General features: G+C 45.3%; 1 protein-coding gene across 1 annotated transcript in view; it reads right to left on the bottom strand.

The window, feature by feature from the left end:
- ICE1 (interactor of little elongation complex ELL subunit 1) overlaps positions 1-22400 on the bottom strand; it is a 740954-nt gene that overhangs the window by 164676 nt on the left and 553878 nt on the right. The window contains exon 16 of the mRNA XM_069613713.1: positions 6365-6555. Within this exon, the coding sequence (XP_069469814.1) occupies positions 6365-6555 (191 nt within the window). The remainder of the gene's footprint in view (positions 1-6364; positions 6556-22400) is intronic.

The raw sequence follows: 22400 nt of genomic DNA, 5'->3' as shown, positions 1-22400 counted from the left end.
AAGCTACAATAAACACATCCAGTGCCCTTGATGGGAGGAAGGAGACCGGGAAATTAAGCCAATTGACATGAGCAGGACCCCACATGCACCAGCATTTCGCTCATTCCTTTGCCAAAAATTTTGGCTGCTGTGGAAATAATGATTTTCTGCAACAAAAGTGAAAGCTCTTGCTAACGCTCTGCTGCCCGAGCGTTTCTGATATACAAATTGTTTTCCCAAAGGAGCCGACATCCGACAAACGCTGGCCACACCCACCCCGGAAGTGGTCCTTTAAATTCCTGCGCGGTTGCCCTTGTGGCGTTAAGCCCGGCTGGAGTAAAGGGCGGTGACTGCTGTTAGGCTGTTGGACGTGGTTGGCGGGACGTAAATCAGTCACAGAGCTTTGGCGTGCTCAGATACTCCTGGAGTACTTATTGCAGTAAGCTGAGGATTGGAAGTAAGAGCTCTACTGACCATATTCATAAAGGATCGCCTGGTTGGGGGTGGGGGGGGGTAATCGGTCGAAGGCAGCTTCTCAAGCTGTCGGGCGTACCCAACCCAGGCTACTCATTCTTGAGTCACGTTTGGCGTTGCTCTCCTCCCTTAACATGGCAAATATAGGCCATTTTTTATGATGTTTGCAACTCTAATTATATGATTAATTTTATTTGTAATTTGATTATGATTGTTTAAGTTTATACCCTTTTGCATACAGTGCTTTCGATTCTTTTTATACGGCAATACTGTTTAAATTTTTTTTTATTTTTATTGGGGCTGGGAAGATTTCCTAACCTTTTGTTATCTACTGTAGTGTATGGCACTTACCACTGTAAATTTTGAGGTCCCCCCCCGGTTTGTAGTAAGCTCTCTTAGGCTTACCTTTTGTGAAAATACCCTGATCCCTAAGCATTGGAGGCTGCGAGGTTCTTCCTCTCCTCTGGTGATTCCTAGGGAAGTCCACCCCCCCCCCTGTACATAAACTGAGTAGTTGGATTGTTCTGAGATTAGTAATTTGGGCCCTATCTCGTGCTCACATAATCTTAGATCCGAGAAGGGTAAGAAGAATACGCCTATTCTAAATGCCAAACAAGGAACTTTAGTGTTAGGCAAAGAGAAAAGCAAAAAGAAAAGAGGTAATAAAGATGTCAGTCATACAAGTTTAGATAAACGTTTATTAGATCAACCTAAGATATTGAGCTTTTTAAACATAAAAGAAAAGGTGATTGAACCTGAGATAGGAGACCCCCAACCCCTATTAATAGCTCGATAATCGACAATTCATTGTTGAAATTAGTACAGAACCTCAGACGTCAATCTATGGGAACACGTATGGATCTGGATATCTCTGCTGTGGATGAAACTAACATGAATAATGTTATTGGAATTAATTTGTCAGCCACACCTGACATGGGTAAATTTGCACAGATTGATATTGAATGTAATGAGGGGGATGGGTCCTGGAATGAAACTGGGAACTCTATTGAAAATACACCTAATCGGGGAATGGGGAGTAGAAGTGAAAATTCCCTTAAAGTTGGGGAGAAATTTGATGCCCTGAATACCATGATGGATGTCCTTTTGACCATCTGCACCAAGCTGCTAAAGGAACAAAAATCAAATCAATGGTACAAGAGACCATTGATAATACCAAAGCTCTTGGTATTATGATAGAGGAAAATAGGGGAAAATGACCAGAATAGTAATAATGACTACAAAGATGGAAAAGTTGTTTTAGGTGACTTGAGCAAATTGTGTTTGGCTGCTGAGAAAGAGAATGAGAAAGGTAAGATACAGATACATGAACATCCCAGTGAGATTTCCTCCTCAAAGGAGACTTCGGAAGAGGAAATTAAAGCCTGTGAAAGCGTTATTGAAATAACTGTGTCCCAGGCTTCAAATAGACGAACCAGACGTAAAATGAAAAATAAAAGAATAGAGTGGCCATGACTAAGGTTAACACACATAAGTGTGCCAAAAGGAATACCTTGGCTCTGGCCACAACCGCTCCACTAGACTCTGAATGTGTTGAAGTTGGAAACCGCTTTGAAATTATTGAACGCCAGAGGAAACTGGATGAAGGTAAAATGGCTGCGAACAAAGGGAGGGATATAGATGACTGGTTGAGGGGCAAAGAACAGGCCCCAGATGCAAGGGAAACTGATGGAGAAGAACTATTGGGAAATGAAATTAAATATGTAAATATCCCCATTAATGAAATGGCTCTGTCTCTTACCAATAAGGAAAGGGAGATATATATTAAGGAGATGGAACGATTAGCAATGAATGGAAATTCAAAAATAATAATGAACAACTATGTTGGTAACAAAGAGGAATCCAAATTCAATGTGGGGAAAAGTCTAAAAATCATTGAAAAGGTTACCACTGACAAAAGCCCTTTTTAAAATATGGCTTGGATATTGAATAAACTGTCACAAATCCCACAGTTACACAACATCAATTCAGTGGACATTGACACAATTATTCTGCCAAAAATTGGGATTGGGGGAAAACTGGGTAATTGTACAATTTAGATCTGCTGTTCTGGTGGATCTGATTAGTGAACATTCTAAAGGGGTATGGGATAAAGAATTTGAAATTGTTTTGTCACACCACAACAAAGATCAGAGTGATAAAAATACTGAACCGGGGGAGTATCTAAAAACAAGAATGGATACAGGGTGTAAACAAAAGGAAGTGCAATTCTTTGAGGGTAACTCACCTATAGAAAACTGAGATGAAGTATGTAAAAAGGAAATTACCCTATTATCTTGGAATAGTAGGGGTTTTAATTCTAAACTTCATATGGATGGATTACAACTTTGGTTGGACAGTGATATTTGCCCTCCAAGAAACATGGGTGTGTGGGGAAATGTAATTGGAAGGATACAATATATGGCGCAAAGCTGCTACTAAAGGGGACAAAGGCTGACTGGTTGGAGGTCTATGTATAGGGGTGAAAAATCACATCTCATACAGGTCATATGAGTATGGGTACTCCCCATTTGTTATGTGTGCAGTTATCAATAATGGAAGCCAATTTGGAAAATTGCTTCTTATTAACATTTATTCCCACCCAGGGGCAAAAATATGTCTGAGATAGGAGAAATTATAAATAATACCATTGAAGGATGGTTATTGGAATCCCCGATTCAGAAATCTGTATAGTAAGGGATTTTAATGCCTACTGTGACACGGCTAAAAAAAGAGATGGATAGGTGTCATGAATTATGGGATGAATCACTACATATGGAGGACGATGGCTAAAATTGTTTTCAAATTGGGGGTTGAAGTATCTGGAACTTAATAAAGGGATATGTACTGGTGAAACCTGGACAAATGGGAAGGTTGGGTATCTACTGGATTACATGTTTGTTAATGAAAGACTAAGTAAATCTATTATCTCGTTTGAACGTGTATCTACTCCATTGAGTGACCACAAAGCTCTGAAGGGGAAATTTGCTAAATGTCAAACACAGTGCTGGGAGTTAAGAAAGATGACAAATATACAATTTACGGCGGGAAGAACAGGATTATGTGGTCTGATAAAAACCTAGATACATTTAACAGACTGTTCGATCAGATCATTATCGATGGCCAGGAAATTGACCTTAATGGGTTCAATATACGATTATAAACTTGTTGGGGTTCATACAAAAAATGAACAGCAAGATGGTTTTGAAAAACAAACAAGGTAAAAATCATACACATAAATTTGAGCATCAGATACAGGAGAGGAAAAGAGAAATGAAGTGGGAAATCAAGAAGCTTAAGGAGTCATGTGATTTAGATGAAGAAGAGAGGAGAATTAGATCTAGTAATATTATGACATTACAAAAATTGTCTTAAAGATTACAAATACAATAATAATGCTAACTGGAGATGCATATATAAGTTATGTAAAACCCACAATTCAAAAAAATGTTGCCATTTATATTGTCAATTCCTGATGGAGGATGAAAATAAAGAAAACAATGACATGGGACAGGATGCAGGAATGCACTATATTGTGAATCTCTTCAAGCTAAATCATATTAGTGAACCTCCTATTAGTAGTGGAGCTTAAGGTACACAAACTTTCCCTTATGATATTTCGGATATCCTTCAAGTTATTACCAAAATGAAATCGAGAGCCCCTGGTCCGGATGGGCTGGCCAATATTGCAATCAAACAAAACCCAAAAAAATGGGGAATGCTTTTTCTCCAACTATTTACTGGAATATGGGAAAACTGAATTATTCCAGACAGCTGGAGGAAAGCTATAGGCATCCCTATCTTCAAAAAAGGGGATAGGAAAATACCCGATAATTATCGATTGCTAGCTAGGGCTGATAGTAGCTGCAAGATTTTCTGCTCTCCGTTAGTGGGTACTATGAATAAATGGATTAAGGAGAAGGGACTGTTATCTGCCCAACAAACAGGTTTTAGAAAAGACCATAGCACCTTGGACAACTTGACAATGCTGAACCATATTATTGCCGACACAAGTGATAAAAAAAGGGGAAAGATTATATGTGTACTTTATTGTATTATTCGAAAGCATTTGATTGTGTCCATAGGGATTTATTGTGGGAAAAATTAAGTGGGAAGAAAATCTGTCCAAGAATTCTACACTTCTTAAAAGAAATGTATAGGGATACAATGGTATCTATCTGTTTGGGTAAAGGGGGAATGATATCCCCAGCGATTAGAACAAACACTGGTCTTAAGCAGGGATGTGTTACCTCGCCGATTCTATATAATTTGTATGCATCGGACATGTGGGATAGATTTTTTACTATAAATAGCTTTCCCCCCAAAGTGGGAGGTAAAGCTATATGTGGCCTTATGTATGCAGATGATAATATCTTGATGGATAAAACCCCAGTGGGATTACAAAAGTTGCTGGACGAACTGTACCTCTATTCAGAGGGAAATAACTTAAATATCAATATTAACAAGACTAAGATTATGATATTTGGAGCAACCAAGAAAGAGAAAAGCAAAAACTGGCCTCCAGATGGCATATAAACTCCGTAACTCTGGAGGTTGTTGTGGCTTACCCATAATTTGGGGATACCAATTCGAAGTAATCCCAGTACACATTTCTTCCAGGAAATGGTAGAAACCAAAATAGTAAAGGAGGGGACACTATAGAAGGTTTCCTAGAGGTCTATAAGAGTTGCATTATACCTGGTGTATTGTACACCTTAAAAACAGTGCAGGAAAAATACCTGAGTAAACTAGGCAAATTGGAAGGGAAACTTTGGAGAGCTGTATTAGGATTACCTAGTGCTGTACCAATAGAGGAAATAAGATGTGAGCTGGGGCTTATTTCCCTGATGACCTTGTGGAAAACACGATGTTGCAAACTGTACCTTAGAATGATGGCGGAGGGGGAGGAAGGAAACCTATTGAATCTTATTGGTAAACATAGAAGTGAGGATAGGATTAAGAATACTTCTATACTAAGCCTACAAAACACTATTGTCCTTCCTTGAAGATTTAAGCTTGAAAGCACCAAAGGAGAAAGAAGATGTTATTAAAAATTTAAAAAATCTAAAGAAAAAAGCAATCATTTGGGATCTATGTGAAAACCAGTCCCATCTCTATACTAAGATACGCTATGCTGACTATGCTCTCCAAGTATTAAACCGGCCACACCAAGAGAATATTTCAATTACGCATGAACACCCTTCCATGTAATGAATATATTGGTGTTTGGACAAATATTCCCTGAACAGAAAGTCTTTGCAGGCATTGTAAAATAGAGGTGGAGACCGCAAGGCACATTCTTACGATGTGCACTGAATTAAAAGAATGGTACCATAAAGGATATGGTAATCTAGTTAGGGACCTGACAATGATTGAATCAGACCAATTTTGGGTAACTATCTATGAAGGGGAGATCAAGGTTAACATTGGGGCAGCTTTTTATATTTGGAAAAGAGCCATTTGTTAGGGAAACATTCTGAATTTTTTAAAGTATTTTATGATACAATCTACATTGATGATTTGTTTTATTAGAATTCAATTGTAATTGACCTGTAAAAAGGTGATGAAATGTTAATCAAAGTAATCTTTTATCTCACTGTATTCTTGCTTTATTTAATATTGTGTAATTAAGGATATGTATACATATTTATTTTTGTTTGCTTATAGTGTATAAGGTTATTAACCAAATTGCACTAAACTAATAAAAAAAAAATGCTTGTGCCCCCATTGTGGGTTATGTACAGGCTATGCGCCAGAAGCAAGGGGGGCTGCAAGTGGATGCCCTTGATATACTAGCACAGCAGAAACAATGACAAGTTTGTTGGTTCACAGAACATTTTCATAAAAGAAAAAAGCGTTAAAGCACACATTGTACAATGAGGGGTGTGTAGTGCAGCAGTGACATAAATTTTACCTGATGACATTGTCATGCGTCCATACCCATTTTCGATGGCAGCACAGCAAGTCAATAGCAAACACATATTCCCAAATCCCATCACATAAATCTTCACCATATTGTTCACTTGACTGAAACTTCATATTAGGACACATCTGAACTGCCATGAGGACACTGGAGAGTACGATTCCAACATTAAGTGGCGAGCCCTGAAAATAAAACATTTAAACATGGTTACTAATAGGATAAACAGTAAATGAGTAATTACATAAGGCCATTGAATGTTTTGTGTTTTATATAATTTCCTGAGGAATTAGTTATACTTTTAAGGAATCAACAGAACAAATGATTTATCTTCAATAATGTACTATGACTGAAAAAATCAACCTCCCACAGATTCAGCACATTTTGAAACCGATAGAGGTGTAGACTGGTGCTCAAAATCCATAAGCATCTGTCAGATGGAAAATCCTATTGTAGCTCATTGGTAGAAAAGCCTGAGGAATTCTGAAGTAACTTCGGATGGTTCATAACACAAGCAGGATACTCAGGAACCACTCCAGAGACAGGGTTATCAAAAGGTAAGTCTTCTTTATTGGTTACAGTATCAGTAGGAAAGGTGAGACAGGATATCAGATGATATACTGCTGCTACCCTTGGCTCTCTCCGTGCAAGTCCCCAACCGTCATCTCTGGAACCCTCTCACTCACCCCATTCCATGCCTCACACGAACACTCCAAGCTCCACTCATCCAAACACAGCTCACTCACATAGCAGATGAAAACCAACCAGTGGCACTAGGTTACAACAAATTCCTTGGGTGTGGCTACAGCGAACTGCTCTAAAAAAACAAAACAGTGTCCAATGGTCAGACATTGTTTCAATTGGCGAGTGGATAACATGCAGATGCGGTTTGAAATGAAAGATTTTCTTTTTGCTGCCTTCCTCCCATAGGCTTCTATGGGACCCCCTTTCTTTTTGCTTAGTTTTGACTGACGACATGGTGAGCTCATGGCAGCAGATCTGTTTCTACCGTGTTTTGAACTTTTTGCAAGTTGCTATTTGCATTTCCTGCAGTTGGCTAAGAGCGGGCAGCACACTAAAATGCCTGTGCCACAAGATTTTCAGCTGTAGTTTGGCCATATTGTTCTTTGGCCTTATTCCGTCCCTCTCGGGTCCGGAATTGCCATATATGGAATTCCCTTTCCAGGAAAAGCTGCTTTCATGGGCAAAGGGATAGTGTGTGTCTATGGCCATGATTGGATAGCCACTGCCAGTTTGAATGGTGCAGATCCTTACCATTAGTGGACCTGGGCAAGCTTTCATTCCAAACCATGGATAAAAGGATGAATCCTGCAGCCATTTCACAGATCATCATTGGAGCCAAATCCTCTACGAAGAAGAGAAGCCATTGACGATTGAAGGAGGACCCTTGTTACGGATCAGCACCAACTCCAGTGAAGTCCTTGTAAAGCCTTACTACTCTGCCTGATCTCAAGAAGACCCTTGTCGGTACTTGCCTCCCGAGCCTTCGGAAGTGTCCCTGGACCAAACAGTGGACTACAAAGCACTCCTGGGCTACCTCGTTGCAGCCGTCGCTGTTCCAAGTGCATCCTTGTAACTTGGAGGATCGCCAAGTTGCGTAAAAAGACGTCTGCTCGTGCATTTAACCTTCTTGCATCAATGGAAGCAGTGCTGGCCTTGGTTTGTCCCCTGAAGATTGCCTGACGCTTCCCAACGTGGTGACTGCCGTTGTAAACAGTCTTCTTCACATCCTAGAGGTGTTCTGTGGCACACTGCATCACAGAGGTCTTCATCTTTTCCTTAGCTGGGTGCTGGAAGCAGTCTGGAACAGATTCCCAAGTAACGTAACCAATGAAAACTAAATCCCACACTGAAAAGGGACCTCTGCACCACAACTCCTGAGCATTCCTTGACCGTATCAAGCACAGAAGATTGGTCCCCAACAGATTCCGGAACATCAGCAGAGGTCTGGAGAAATGTGAGTCAGGTGGGTAAAGTTACCATACCAGTTGCAGTCCCCTCCCCTCTATAGGGTTCATTGGCACAAAGTCCTGTCCCTAAATCACTCTTCCCTGATTTTGGTCAGTGGATGCCTGTTAAAGGATCCCCAACTATACCTATACTTGTGTCTGGGATTGATTGAATTTACTTACATGAACTTTCACTTTTGGACTCTTAATCATAACCAATGCCATTGCCAATCTCTACACAAATCTACCTGTGAAATACATACATTCGAACTGGTGACGGTTGGGAACAAAGCCCCCAAACCACCTTAGGGATGGACGTTATAAGAGCTAGGGAAGATGATCTAAGATTATCCCATAGTGTCTCTCACATTCTAATTAATTTGAGTACTTGACCTGTGTTGCACTGGTTATTGAATCACATGCTTTCCTATATCTCATCTGTTTTATAAGGGTTGGTGCGACAATATTCAACGAGATGTTTTTTACAGGCTAATAATGGCATTTTTGCATTTGCCTGTACTGGAACTAATGGTTTTGCGGTTTGTGGACTCATTATAGCCCCAGACCACTCTCGCACACCTACTGAGACTAAGGGGGTAATTCATAGAATTTAGCGCACCGCCAAGTACAACTCAAGTACTGTTTGCTGGGTTTGCTGCCTGCCTTTTTGGATTTACTGTGGGTCGTTTTGCGTGGAATACGAGGGAGCACATTGAAGACTCGAACGTGTGGAAGGATCCTGCCGACTGGAGGACGTCTTAGGCTGATACACCAGATCCTGCCTGACTTCCTAAGAACTAGGTGACTTTCTTAAAAACACATCCTATTCCGGAGACATGGCACCTACCACCCCGGCTTAGTAAAAGGGTGACATAGAGTGTAGGTGTGCACAGTGCACACAGTGGGCACAGTGCGCACAGGGAGCACACTGCTTAACAACCTGTGGAGTTGTGTTATTTGTATAGAGTGTGGACCTGCACGGACTTGAAGTGTGTTGTTCGTATTAACCTGACAAAGTTGTTTGCTTTTTACTTAGGTTTCTTCCGGAGCGGAGGCTCCGCCTCCTGCAAGGGAACGCCCCTCTCTGCCTCTACAAGTGGACTGCTCCCAGCGCACCGCGCGCGCACCGCCAAGTACAACTCAAGTACTGTTTGCTGTTCGCGGTGCGCTGGGAGTGGGGAACTGGGAGGCTACGTCCCAGAGTTTTGTGGGTCGAACACCCCTCCTTAAATGACTTGTGCCTGTAGGTGTGGGGGTCGCGCGATTATGAGAAAACCGTGAGACTTAATCATTATCGCACGTGGCACTAATCTGCCTGGTTTGGGAGGTTAACCCATTCACTCAGAGGTTAACACTCCTGAATTGCTATAAAATAGATTAAGGCTAATACTCTGGCTTGTGATCTATCATTACTTTGAATAAGATTTGTGATCCTTGCTGCATGCAAAACTATGTCTTCTCGACTACGGAGTGGGCTAAAGGAAACGATTATCACTCCGAAAATACGTACCAATGAGGCCACTATGAAAAAATTGGATGATATATATGGAAATAAAAAGCTTATTGTACCGAATAGTGATAATACGAATGACAATCTAATGCATGAAATCAGTGTTAATAATAAGCATGGGAACCTTATCAATCCAAATACAACAATGAGAAGTTTAAGTGTTCCAGAGTTAGAAACTGTGAACAATCACGCCTTGGGTAGTATGGAAGACACTAATATAGGGCCACCATCCGACATTTCGATCCTGGCTCCTGCTGTACTAATGGAATTGGAGAAGTGGATCGTAATGTCTGATGGCCCGTCAACACCAGTGACAGCACGGCTGATTGGCAAACACCAAGTACATCTTCATTGTGATATCCCATGTAACTTGGTATCAGAATCTGTCAACTCTTATAATCTTGAAAACTCTGCCTCTGATCAGGTCCCTATAGATCTGCATAATGATGGCCCTTCCCAATTAAAAAGGGGAGTGGTATGTTCTTCACCTGATATGCGAGAATCCACTCACAATAAACCACTGAAGACTGAAATACATGAGAATTTTCAACCTAAATCTACTTCTGATGTGGAGGATCTCCTGAGCTTTGAAGCCTCCTATCCCGTAATGTCAAGGATTCTTAACTTACTTGACAAGGGTCACGAGTATACGCATTACGAACTCCGCGATATAAAAACAGCGTTGCTCAGCATATCCTCCAAACTCAACAAATTGGAGGGTTATATCTTTGCTGAGAATTACAAAAAGGAGAAAGGCTGTTACTCACCTAGTATTCCGTGTAGATGCACTGTTACAACGGCATCTCAAACAGAGAATTATAGTAGACAACCACAGGATCTTTCCAAAGAGAATGGGGGGGAACCAGTTTATAGCTTTCCCTCGACTTTTGCCCAGATAGTGAATGTACCAAAAAACACGGATACGATACAAATTTATTCACACGCGCAGCTTTGCCAAATGGTAAAGCTGAACTCAGAGAAAATTGATCAACTAATTTTCTTCAATCAGCCTAACGATGTGATAAAAGAACCAAATGGATTGAACCAGCTGATTGAATCGAATAATGTCTCTGAGCAATCACCTGACAGTCCATCCGACCTAATAGAACTAATAAAAGAGGAAAAGGTGCAGGAGGGCGAGAAATTGGTACCCCCCCCCCACAAGAGGCACACACTGAGCCGCAAGGGTTAAAACAATTCCTATCACGTAAACAAAAAAGATTGCATATTCGTGCAATAAATAGATTAAATGCAAGAAATAAGAAAATATTGGATAAACAAAACCTTAATCAAAAACAAAAAAAAGTAAAAAATTTTGATCAAAATGCTAACCTGGATCCAAAATTGAATGTTAAGGGGAAAGGAATTGAGGAGAACATTGATGCCTCTGCTGGCAATATAGATCTAGATGCAACGATTGATGTAGATGAACTTACCATTGCAAGTCGTCTTGCATTGCAACTTCAATTGAATGCTGCTCCCAACAATGAATTAAACCAAGTATCTGTGACTGATAAATCTATCTCAGCCAAACAGAAGGAATTTGCGGCTTCACTGTCCTCCTCCCAACAATCGCTGCTATCAGCATTCTACAAACCCATTCCCAATAAGAAAACAACCGAACGGACTACTACGGGAGTAGACTCATTAGAAGACAATAGGGTACCATTGGGAAAGCACAATGACAAAGTCATACCCCCACAAATGCAAGCTGACCAAAACTGCATACCGTACTTGGAGGGATTGACATCAAATACAATAAAAAATGTATCCCCAGTGCAATTGGAGGAAGACAGAACAACAAAGCAGTGGAAGCCACAGCTCCTGACTGGGCCGGGAAAAAAAAACATAACTCAAAGTTACCCATTGGCTAATCAAGTTGAGGAAGAGGTGGTGCGGAAAAAATCTGTCATTACGGAGATCTCTATCGAGGAAGATATATCTGTAAAGCCGATATCAACTATTTTGGGCTGGATTAGTACTCCTGAAATTAATGGTGACCAAGATCTGAACAGATCATTTATATTACACACCTTTAAAAAAATCCCCGCACTAAGAACGCTGGTGTCAAATGACATTATATGGATTACTCTTCCATCCATAAAAAAATCATAGGATGGTCTTAGAACTTCAATCCCCAATAATTGCTGAATTAATTTGGAATCATAGACGAGAGCTAAAAATGTTGGGACTGGCAGTATTCCAAATTCCTACCATTGATGAAGCTAAAATCTTTAATGAGGTAATTCCTTTAACCATTATAAGTAAAAACAATCATGCATCTATGGGCAAGGTTGATAATTTAACGGATAAGGCAGTTTTGGAACAGTTGGTTGCTATTTCCGCTGTATCTAAAGATTGGTCCTGGCTACCGACAATATTGGGGAATTGAAAGGAGGAAACAACTATAGAACACTCGTAGTAGCAAAAAGCTCCTTCGAGTGATATCATGGAACTCATGTGGCCTGAAAAACTTAAAAATTTGGGCAACCAGATATGCCCCGCATGAGCTTGTTGATATTGTGTTATGCCAGGAAACCATGGCTCTTAAACCATTCGAAATCAGAGGCTTTACAGCATACTCAAAACCTGCAACACAAGTACATAGAGGGAGACCATCAGGGGGGATCTCCATTTTGGTAAACACTGCTCTGATGTACTCCCTGTTATCAACCGTTATAACTACATCCTATATTGCAATTGTAATTAAGACAGGACTATCTTCTATGGACTATGTTTTAATAGTATCAGTATACTTTAACCCATTAGGTACCGCAATGGACTCTTTACTGAAAGATCTGGATACCCTGCTTGACGAAGTTTTTTGTAAGTGGTCTAATGTAAAAATAATCATAGGAGGAGATTTCAACTCAAAGTGTATTGAAACTCCTCTAAATGAAACTCAAATGAATGTACAAAGTCAACCCCTGACCTCAAGGAGACGGGGAATATGCTTAAACCAATTCTTTAAACGTTGGAATATAGACATCTTACCCTTTATTACAAAAGGAAAGGCGACCACATGGTCCTGAAACAACAGAGCCTCATGTATTGATTACATTGCGGTATCTGGGGAACTATCATCTGATTGCAAGGGGGTAGAGATCGCGACGATTGAATTGAGTGACCATTGTATTTTATATGTAGCTTTTCAATTAACGATTCCAAAATTGCCACTAGACCCATTTAGCATATTTATATTTGAAGATCGACCAGGTGCTTCCCTACGATGGAATACTAAAACCTGTAAAAACTTAAATGTAACCATCAAGATGTTAATATATAGCGCCAGAAATAATCATGATCTACAAACAATTGTTTTAACGATCAGACAAAGCCGCGGGTAGTCGACTTAATGGCTACCAGAATTGCAATTCTAAAGAAACAAAAGAAAAATGAAATCTTGCAATTAAATAGAATGTGTCTAGCTAACAGTGAATATCACAAACAGAAACGAAAAGTACTTAATAAATATGGCAATCGTATAAAAAATTATAGGATTTACCTTCATAACTCAATGAACCAAACAACGATAACCGCATTATGCAAAAATGACAGGCGTTCTATATGGGCACTCCTAAGGAGTAATGACTTGCATCAAACGGTGAATCAAAGCTCTACTATAAGTGCCGAAATATGGATACAATATTACAAAAAAAAATTTGCTTTACCGGAAAGATTTAAAGCACTTGCTGACAATTTTACCAACAAATTGCTGAATGAATTTGAGGGTTGGTCACTTGAGGATATCACATGGGCACTTGGAAAATTGAACAAATCAAGAGCGCCTGGTCCAGATTGCATTCCACCTTGTGCCTTGAAAGAAAACATCCAGTTATGGGCTCCGATATTAAAAATTCAATTTGACGAGATTATTCGCTCTTCTATTATTCCTCCATCCTGGCTTCAATCGATTATAGTTCCAATTCACAAGAAAGGTGATAAAACAAATCCAAGCAATTTCCGCCTGATTGCTTTGATGGATGCAAGTGCCAAGACCTTAGCTATCTTGTTACAACAGCTGAAGGCGGTTATTAAACAACGGGACATTTTATCGATATTTCAGATTGGTTTTCGCGCCGGAATGGGAACTGCTTTAAATGCAACTGTTTTGGCGCACCTAATTGCACAAACGAATTCTCCGAACACGGGTCCATTATATATGGCATCCGTGGATTTAACAGCAGCTTTCGACTGTGTAATTAGGACTCTTCTCTGGGCAAAGATGGATGAAATGGGGTTTCCGCCTCATTTAATTGCAATGTTGGCCAAATTGCATTATAACACCTCATATTTGGTCCGTATTAATAGTTCTGGTTCAACAACAGTCCCGATTACTACCGAAGTGGGGGTCAAGCAGGGGTGCAACTTGGCAGCTACCCTGTTTAACCTATACATCTCTGATATTGAGACAATATGGAATTCGGAATTAAGCTATCCAGCAAGACTGGCACACTTACGTATCCAATGGATTGCATTTGCAGATGATGTCCTAATTTTTGATCGAACCCCTTATGGCCTACAAAGGAAACTGGAAATATTTGAAGCATATCTTTTTAAAAACAACCTTACATGTAACGTCGAGAAGTCAAGTATCTTCATACTAAAAAATCTAAAAAAGAAATATCCCAAAATGCAATGGTCAATAAATACTATCCATATGCCCATTGCACTAAATATGAGATATCTGGGGTATGATGTTATTGACTCACCTTCTAGAAAAACGTGGTTCGCAAACTTAAATGCAAAAAAAAATGTTCTAGCGACTCAAATGCGGATGGTATTTGTAAAGCATTGTAAATTTTCAATGGAACCACTTTTTCAATTCTATATGCTGAAAGTGGAAGCAATTCTACTTTATGGATTGGATTTATGTCTTTGTAACATAGACTCAATATTAGATCAAATCCAAGGGCAATTGTGGAAAGCGACTTTGAGATTGCCAAAATCACTCCCAAATTGTATCTTACGACAGGAGTTAGGAATCTCTGCTCTATCAACCAGGTTCCATTGGCGACAGCTAACAAATTACGGAAAGATGATCTTTCCACAGCAACAGTCATTGTATGGGGAATTTCTAATCATGATTGGGAATCGAGTACCTAAATCGTTGTTGAAGTTCTCGGAATGTATGATAAAAAAGCTGGCCGAATGTGGTTTGAAACCAATAGATTTAGAATTTCGTATGGGACATGTAAAGAAACGCTTATACGAGCAGGATTGGTTACTAACAATAGAAGCTATGCAAGAAAAAAAATTATATTCTGAAGCGGCAAAATTTGCAACATCAAGACTGCCTCGCAAATCTTATTTGATTAAATTCCCGGCGAACAAACAGAGACACTTCTATCTGAGATTTAAACTCAATCTGTTTCACACCTTTGAGAAAACCATTAAATGGGAAAAAAACTCTAATGTTGGACTCAAACCATGGTGTAGATTTTGTGAGGGTAAAAACTGGATAGAAAATCTGAAACACCTTACAGTATACTGTGAACATTTTGAAACCTTGCGATATGGAACAAGTTACTTACCTGTAACTGTTGTTCTCCAGCATGGGTCTGGCATGGATTCACATGCTCATGAATATTCCCCGTCGTCAGGCTGGGAATCCTCGGTAAAGAAAAAAACCAGTATCAGTTTCGTTTCTGATCTGTCTTTCGTAGTAATAACCAATCACTGGTCTCTGCGTCATACTGACCACAGCCAATGACTGCCCTCTACCTAAGCACCGCCTCTGGCAGCCATCTTCAGATTTGGAAGCACGTGAAGTGGCAGTATGACCAAGTGAAGAGCCGCAGAGGGGTAGGCGGGAGGGTTCGCATGTGAATCCATGCCAGACCCATGCTGGAGAACAACAGTTACAGGTAAGTAACTTGTTCCTTCTCCAGCATGGGGTCTGGCATGGATTCACATGCTCATGAATAAAGAATACATAGCAGTACACACATGCACAACCACGGGAGGTGGCAAAGGCTCAACATTAAGCATTACATCAAACTCAACATTAAGCATCTTACCTCCTCACCAGGCTCACCTCAGGCGAACAGGTTGCGCAGCACTGCTTGGCCGACCCTGGACTCCTCCCTGGAATCCCGATCGACGCAGTAGAATTTCGTGAAGGTGTGCGTCGACCTCCACGTAGCAGCCCTACATATGTCCAGCAGGGGCACACCAGAAAGGAACGCCGTGGTAGCTGCGATCGCTCTGGTGGAATGGGCTCTCGGACGACCAGGCAGCGGTCGGTTTGCCAACCGATGATAGTACATGATACAGCCGGAGAGCCATCTGGAAATGGAAGCCTTCGAGAGAGCCTTCCCCTGATTGACAGGTCCAAAGTTCACAAAGAGTTGTGACGTCTTCCGAAAATACTTCGTGCGGTCCACGTAGAACTTCAGCGCTCTAGCCACATCCAGCGAGTGCAAAGTCCTCTCAGCCGGCGACGAAGGCGACGGGAAGAACACAGGCAACACCAAGGGTTCGTTGAGATGGAAGTCCGACGGTACCTTGGGCATGAAGGAGGGGTGCGTCCTGAGCACTACCCTCGTGTCGTGAAAAGTCAAGTACGGGGCCTTGCAGGAAAGGGCCTGGATCTCTCCCACCCGTCGTGCGGAGGTGATGGCCACAAGAAACGCTGTTTTCCACGACAGAAACTTCAACGGGGCCGAGTGCAGAGGCTCGAACGGAGGTCCCATGAGCTTGGTCAGCACCACGTTGAGCTCCCACGCCGGGGCCGGAGCCTTCACCGGCGCGAACGATCTGAACAGTCCCTTCATGAACTCTTTCACCAGACGATGAGACCACAAGGACGTCCGGCCCGTGCTTCTGGTGTATCGGGAGATCGCAGCAAGATGAATCTTGATGGACGCGTGTGCCAGTCCAGCTTTGGCCAGCGTCAGCAGGTACGGCAGTACCTGGGGAGCCGTAATCCGTAGAGGGTTAATCTTCTGTGCGTGGCACCAGACAGAGAACCTCTTCCATTTGTGTCCGTAGCATTTAAGAGTCGAGGACGCCCTGGCCTTTGCAAGAACCTCTCTGCAGTCGGCCGGTATGTCGTATCCTCCAAACTCTAGCGCTGCAGGAGCCAGGCCTGCAAGTTCAGCGATTTCGGGTCGTGGTGGAGGATGGCGCCTCCTTCCCTGGAGAGTAGATCCGCGTCCACCGGCAGCTTGATTGGCGGGGACGCTGACAAGTCCAGAAGGTCCGGGAACCATATCTGCCTCGGCCACGCAGGTGCGACGAGGATCATCCTGCACCGTGACCTCTTGAGCTGGTTGACGAGCCGGATTAGCAGTGGCAAAGGAGGGAACGCGTAGAGGAACAGGCCCTCCCAGGGGAACGAGAAAGCATCGCCCATGCTCCTCGCCTGGGGAAACCTGCTGGCGAACCTCCGGCACTTGGAGTTCGTCGCCGTCGCGAACAAGTCGATCTGGGGTGTGCCCCACCGTCGGAAGAGGCGATCCACTAGATCCTGCCGTAGTTCCCACTCGTGGCACGAGCGCAGCTCCCTGCTGAGTGAGTCGGCGATGGTGTTTTTTATCCCTGCCAGATGAAACGGCACCAGAAACATCCTTTGGGCGACGGCCCAATGCCACAGGTCCTGCGCCTCCTTGGACAGCGCTGGGGACCTGGTTCCGCCCTGTTTCCTGATGTAAAACATGGTGGTGGTGTTGTCGGTGAAGATCCTCACCACCTTGCCCTTGAGGGACGGAAGGAAGGACCTGAGGGCCCAGAACACTGCACGGAGCTCCAGGACGTTGATATGGAGGGACTTCTCTGTCGGGAGCCAAAGGCCTCTGGCGTGCAGATTTTCGGTGTGCGCTCCCCACCCTTCCAGGGAGGCATCCGTGGTCACCGTCTCCTGATGGTCTGGGGTCTGGAAGTCCATGCCCGCCGTCAGATGCGCGCGGTTGCCCCACCACCGGACCGCTCGGCGGAAACTCTCGTCGAGTGTGATCCTCTCCTCGAAGCCGCCCGTCGTTTGGATCCAGCGCGCGTCCAGGAACTCCTGCAACGGGCGCATCCGGAGCCTGCACATGGGAATGAGGTAGATGCAAGAAGACATTCCGAGGAGGGACTTGATGGACCTCACCATGGCCGCGTCGGAAACTAACATCCGCTGTACCTTGCCCAGGATGGACCTGGTCCTTTCCTCCGACGGGGAGGCCAGAAGGGACACTGTGTCGAGCTTCGCTCCCAGAAACAGTGCGTTTTGCGCGGGTACCAGGTGGGACTTGGCGTAGTTCACAGAGAATCCCAGGTCCGTGAGAAGTTGGACGGTCCTTGCCGTGTGCTCCACGGCGAGCTCCCTCGTCTTGGCTCGGATGAGCCAGTCGTCCAGGTAGGGGTAGACGTGGATCCCCTCGCGGCGCAGCTGCGCCGCCACCGGTGCAAGGCACTTGGTGAATACCCTGGGTGCCGACCGTAGTCCGAAGGGGAGGGCTTTGAACTGGTAGTGACGCCCTTGGACCACAAACCTGAGGAATTTTCGGTGCCCCTTTAGGATGGGAATATGGAAGTAGGCATCCTCCAAATCCAACGACGACAGGAAGTCTCCTTCCTCCAGCTGCCCCAGGACGTGCTGGAGGGTGACCATCCGGAACTTCTGCGCCTTGATGAACTTGTTCAGACGTCGCAGGTCTAGGATGGGGCGCCATCCTCCCGTCTTCTTCTTCACGAGGAAGTATCTCGAGTAAACTCCGGAGCCCCGAAGCCTCTTTGGGACGAGTTCGATGGCACCCTTCCTGAGCATCGCCTTTACCTCCAGGAGAAGCTGAGGGACGTGAAGCTCCTTCCTGGCCACGGGGGGGACGCGCGGGCACCTTCTTTGAAACTCGAGCGCGTGGCCCCGGGCTAAGGCGTCCAGCACCCAACGGTCGGTGGAGATGGACTCCCACACGCTGACGAAGCTCGCCAGCCGGCCTCCCACCGGGGTGCTTCGGTGGGGGCCCGACCCCACGGCCGGTTCAATCCTGTTTCGACGAGGCTTTGCCGCCTTGACCTCCTTGGCGACGACGGCGGGGTCCGCCAGACTTGCCTCGTCCTCTGTAGGCCTCCTGAGACGACGAGCGGGCCGCTTGACGGTAGGTGGAGAAACCGCCGCCGGAACCTTTGGAGGCGCCCTTGCCTCCGCTGCTCCGAAAGGGCGTCCGTCGTTGCTGCAGAACCCCAAGGGCCCGGGCCGTCTCAGTGTCCGCTTTAATGGCCTGAAGGGAATCGTCCACTGTTTTCCCAAACAGGTTGTTCCCATCGAACGGCATGTCCAGGACTCTGGTCTGTACGTCTTGACGGAAGTCCGTAGCCTTGAGCCATCCACGCCGCCCAAGGCATACGCCGTTGCCCAACTGGCGAAACCCAGTGTCGGCGATGTCCGTCGCAATAGTGATGGCGTGGTCCGACGCCACCTCACCTTCCTGTAGGATCTCCAGGGCATCCGCCCTCTTGTCGTCCGGTAGGAAGTCCAGCAGGGGAGCCAGTTTGTACCATAGCTCCCTGTCGTAGCGGGCCACGATAGCCAAGGCGTTGGCCGCTTTAATCGTCGTCGCTGCAGACGAGATGACCCTGCGTCCCATAGCGTCCAATTTCTTTCCCTCGCCGTCCGGTGGGGAAGTCGATGTGGAGGCCGCATCCCCCTCGCTTTCTTCCTGGCCGCCGCGGAGACGACGGAGTCCGGGGTAGGCTGCGCCCGGAGGCACAGGGGGGCCGCGTCCGGCACCCGGTACTTCTTCTCGTACCGGTCTCTTCTAGCTGGCGTCGTGGAAGGGTTCTTGAGGAGGGCGAGGCCCTCATCCCAAATGTCGTCCAGTATAGGCACCGCGAGGACCGTCTTCCTCTTGGCCTGGTGGGAGGTGACGACGGTAGATCCTCGTCGTATACCTCGTCGTCCGTGCCCGTCGCTGCCGTGTCAGTCCCCGTATCATCCCCTCGGGTGGACGGGGAGGAGGGCTGGACGGGGCGCGACGGCTGAAAAGGAGGTGGAGGGTGAATCCTTCTTTTCTTGGGCGGGGGAACACCAGAAGGTCCCGGTTCAGGATCCCCCCGACGGGAGAGGTTCCTCCGTCGGCAACGGTAGTCTCGTCCTTATCTCTGAGCATAAGGACTGTATAGCCAACAAAATGGCCGCCGAGTTGTCTTGCGGCGCTGGCAGAGGGGAATCCGACGGGCGATCAGGGGCCCCGTCGGCACCCTCGACGATGTCGTCGTCACCTGCGTCGGGATCCATCCCGACGGGCCGGTCTTCTTCCACGCCAAGGCCGTGGCTTAAGACCTCGATCAGCTCTTCCTCTGAGGCCGAATCTACGACGACGCCCTGCCCCCCCTTTTTCTTCCCCGCCGGGGATTTCACGGGGGTCCTATCGATGGGCACAAAAGAGGACTCCCTCCGAGGTGGCAGGGAGACTCTGAGCCCCGAGGTCGCCACCACTGGTGTAGCCTCCACAGGCTGAGCCAGGGCCGCCGCGACAGTATCGATAGAGGGCTTGGCCGGATGGATTAAGGCCTTCACCACCTTAGGTGCGCTCATTGCCTTATCCTTGAGGGGGGGGACACTGCCTCGCTCCCCCTCCGATGGGGCCTTCGAGCTCGACCGGGGCCTCTCCAGGAGCTTCGCCGGGTGCTCGCCTTTCCTCTTACCCGACCCAGAGCGTTGGCTCGTGGCTGATGGTGCCGGGGAGGGTGCGCCCTGCCTGGCGCCCGTAGAGCCCGACCGTTCGGCGCTCCCGGTGCCAGCGGACTCGCGGTGCTTGGCCTTGTGTTGGACCCCCGTCGCCGGGGCGTCCTCAAAGGTCTTAGAAGACCGCTCGGATTTCTTCCTCTTCTTCTCGCCTGACGGGCTCTTCCCTTCCAGCCAGTTGGCAAGACGTTGATGGCGGTCCTTCATGGTCCGCTCCGACATATTGCCGCAAAACGCACAGTCCTTCTCCACGTGCGTCTTGTCCTCATGTAAGCAGTAGAGACAAAAGGAGTGTTCGTCCTCCTTAAAGACGTTCTGCAGCTGGCATCCAGGGCAGATCCTGAACAGCTTTCCGGGCGTCGAGCTTCCCTTCTCCTGGGCCATGTCCGGGTTTGAGAAGCTTCTGGAGTCCTCCAAAAGCGTAGCTCGACGAACTCTTCACCCTTGAGGGGCGCAGACGAATCCGACACGGGTCCCCGTTGATCGGATGGAGAGTCGGTGGAGCTTGAGGCTCTTTTGACCGAAAAAAAACTAAGTTTTTGAGAAAAAACGTGAAAAAATAGCACTAACGCTCGAGAGCAATAGCACGAGGATCCCAACACATGAACGTGCGGTAAAAATCTGAAGATGGCTGCCAGAGGCGGTGCTTAGGTAGAGGGCAGTCATTGGCTGTGGTCAGTATGACGCAGAGACCAGTGATTGGTTATTACTACGAAAGACAGATCAGAAACGAAACTGATACTGGTTTTTTCTTTACCGAGGATTCCCAGCCTGACGACGGGGAATATTCATGAGCATGTGAATCCATGCCAGACCCCATGCTGGAGAATACAGATGCACAATCATGGCCCACTTCTACACCAAAATACCACAGCACGCCACCCCATTCTTGAGACACATTGATTTCCCAATCCACCCCACACTGACATGCCTATCTCCAGACACAAACCAATAGTCAACTATGTACATCAACACATGTCCGTCACACACACTGGTTGGCATTGATTGTGTAAACCCACATTTTCACATGCATCAACCCAATGAGCGAATCCCACACATGGAACTAAAATATGAAAATGTATTATGTACAAAAAAAAAAGCAATGACATGAAAGCATAAAAAAATAGCAAACATGAAATGAAAAGCATGTGCAAAAGATGAGTAAATTAAAAGTATAACCAATCCAAAAAAATCCGAAAGAAAAATAGTCCAAACTCTCCCTCCAACAACGCAAATCCAAAGGAAACAAAAAGAAAAATCCTTTGATCCATGGTGAAATCAAATGAAAAAGGTCAAAATAATCCATTGTCCAACTATGTACAATCCATTGTCAAGGGTCCATGAGCCCAACAAAAGAAATGAAACCTACCTAATAAAAAAATGATATACAAATGTGTGTGGCATAGTCCATTCACCACAAATCAAAGAAAAAGGAAAAGGAAACCTAACTCTAAAAACTATTTACAATGGCAGCGGGCTAGTCTGACAGCTCACTTTTTGATGTCTCGGGCCAGGGCATCATCGAACTCTCGCTTAATGTCCTGGAGGCGGTCCTCTTTCATGGCCCGAGGGTTCGCAGGGACGACGACATGTTCACCTCCAACTCCCTGCGAATTGCCTCGAGGCACTCGGCCCACCTCAGTGCCCTCCGCATGGAGTTCACCGCCCTGACCATTGTGAGCCGTGCCTCTTCCGCCCGCTGCCACTCCGCATCTATGGCATGGCCCAACCGCTGCCACACGGAAGACACTTGAAATCCTGGGTCCTCCTGCCCTCTGGCCGATGCCTGCCCCTCCGATGTTGAAGGCCCCGAGCCATCATTGCTCCCACCATGTTGCTGCTGCTGTGCCTGTGCCTGCGCCCTGGCTCTTGCTGCCT

The sequence above is a fragment of the Ambystoma mexicanum genome, chromosome 5p (genome assembly GCF_040938575.1).
Source record: "Ambystoma mexicanum isolate Mex_15411 chromosome 5p, UKY_AmexF1_1, whole genome shotgun sequence".
NCBI lineage: Eukaryota > Metazoa > Chordata > Amphibia > Caudata > Ambystomatidae > Ambystoma > Ambystoma mexicanum.
This window is presented reverse-complemented; position numbering and strand designations above follow the sequence as displayed.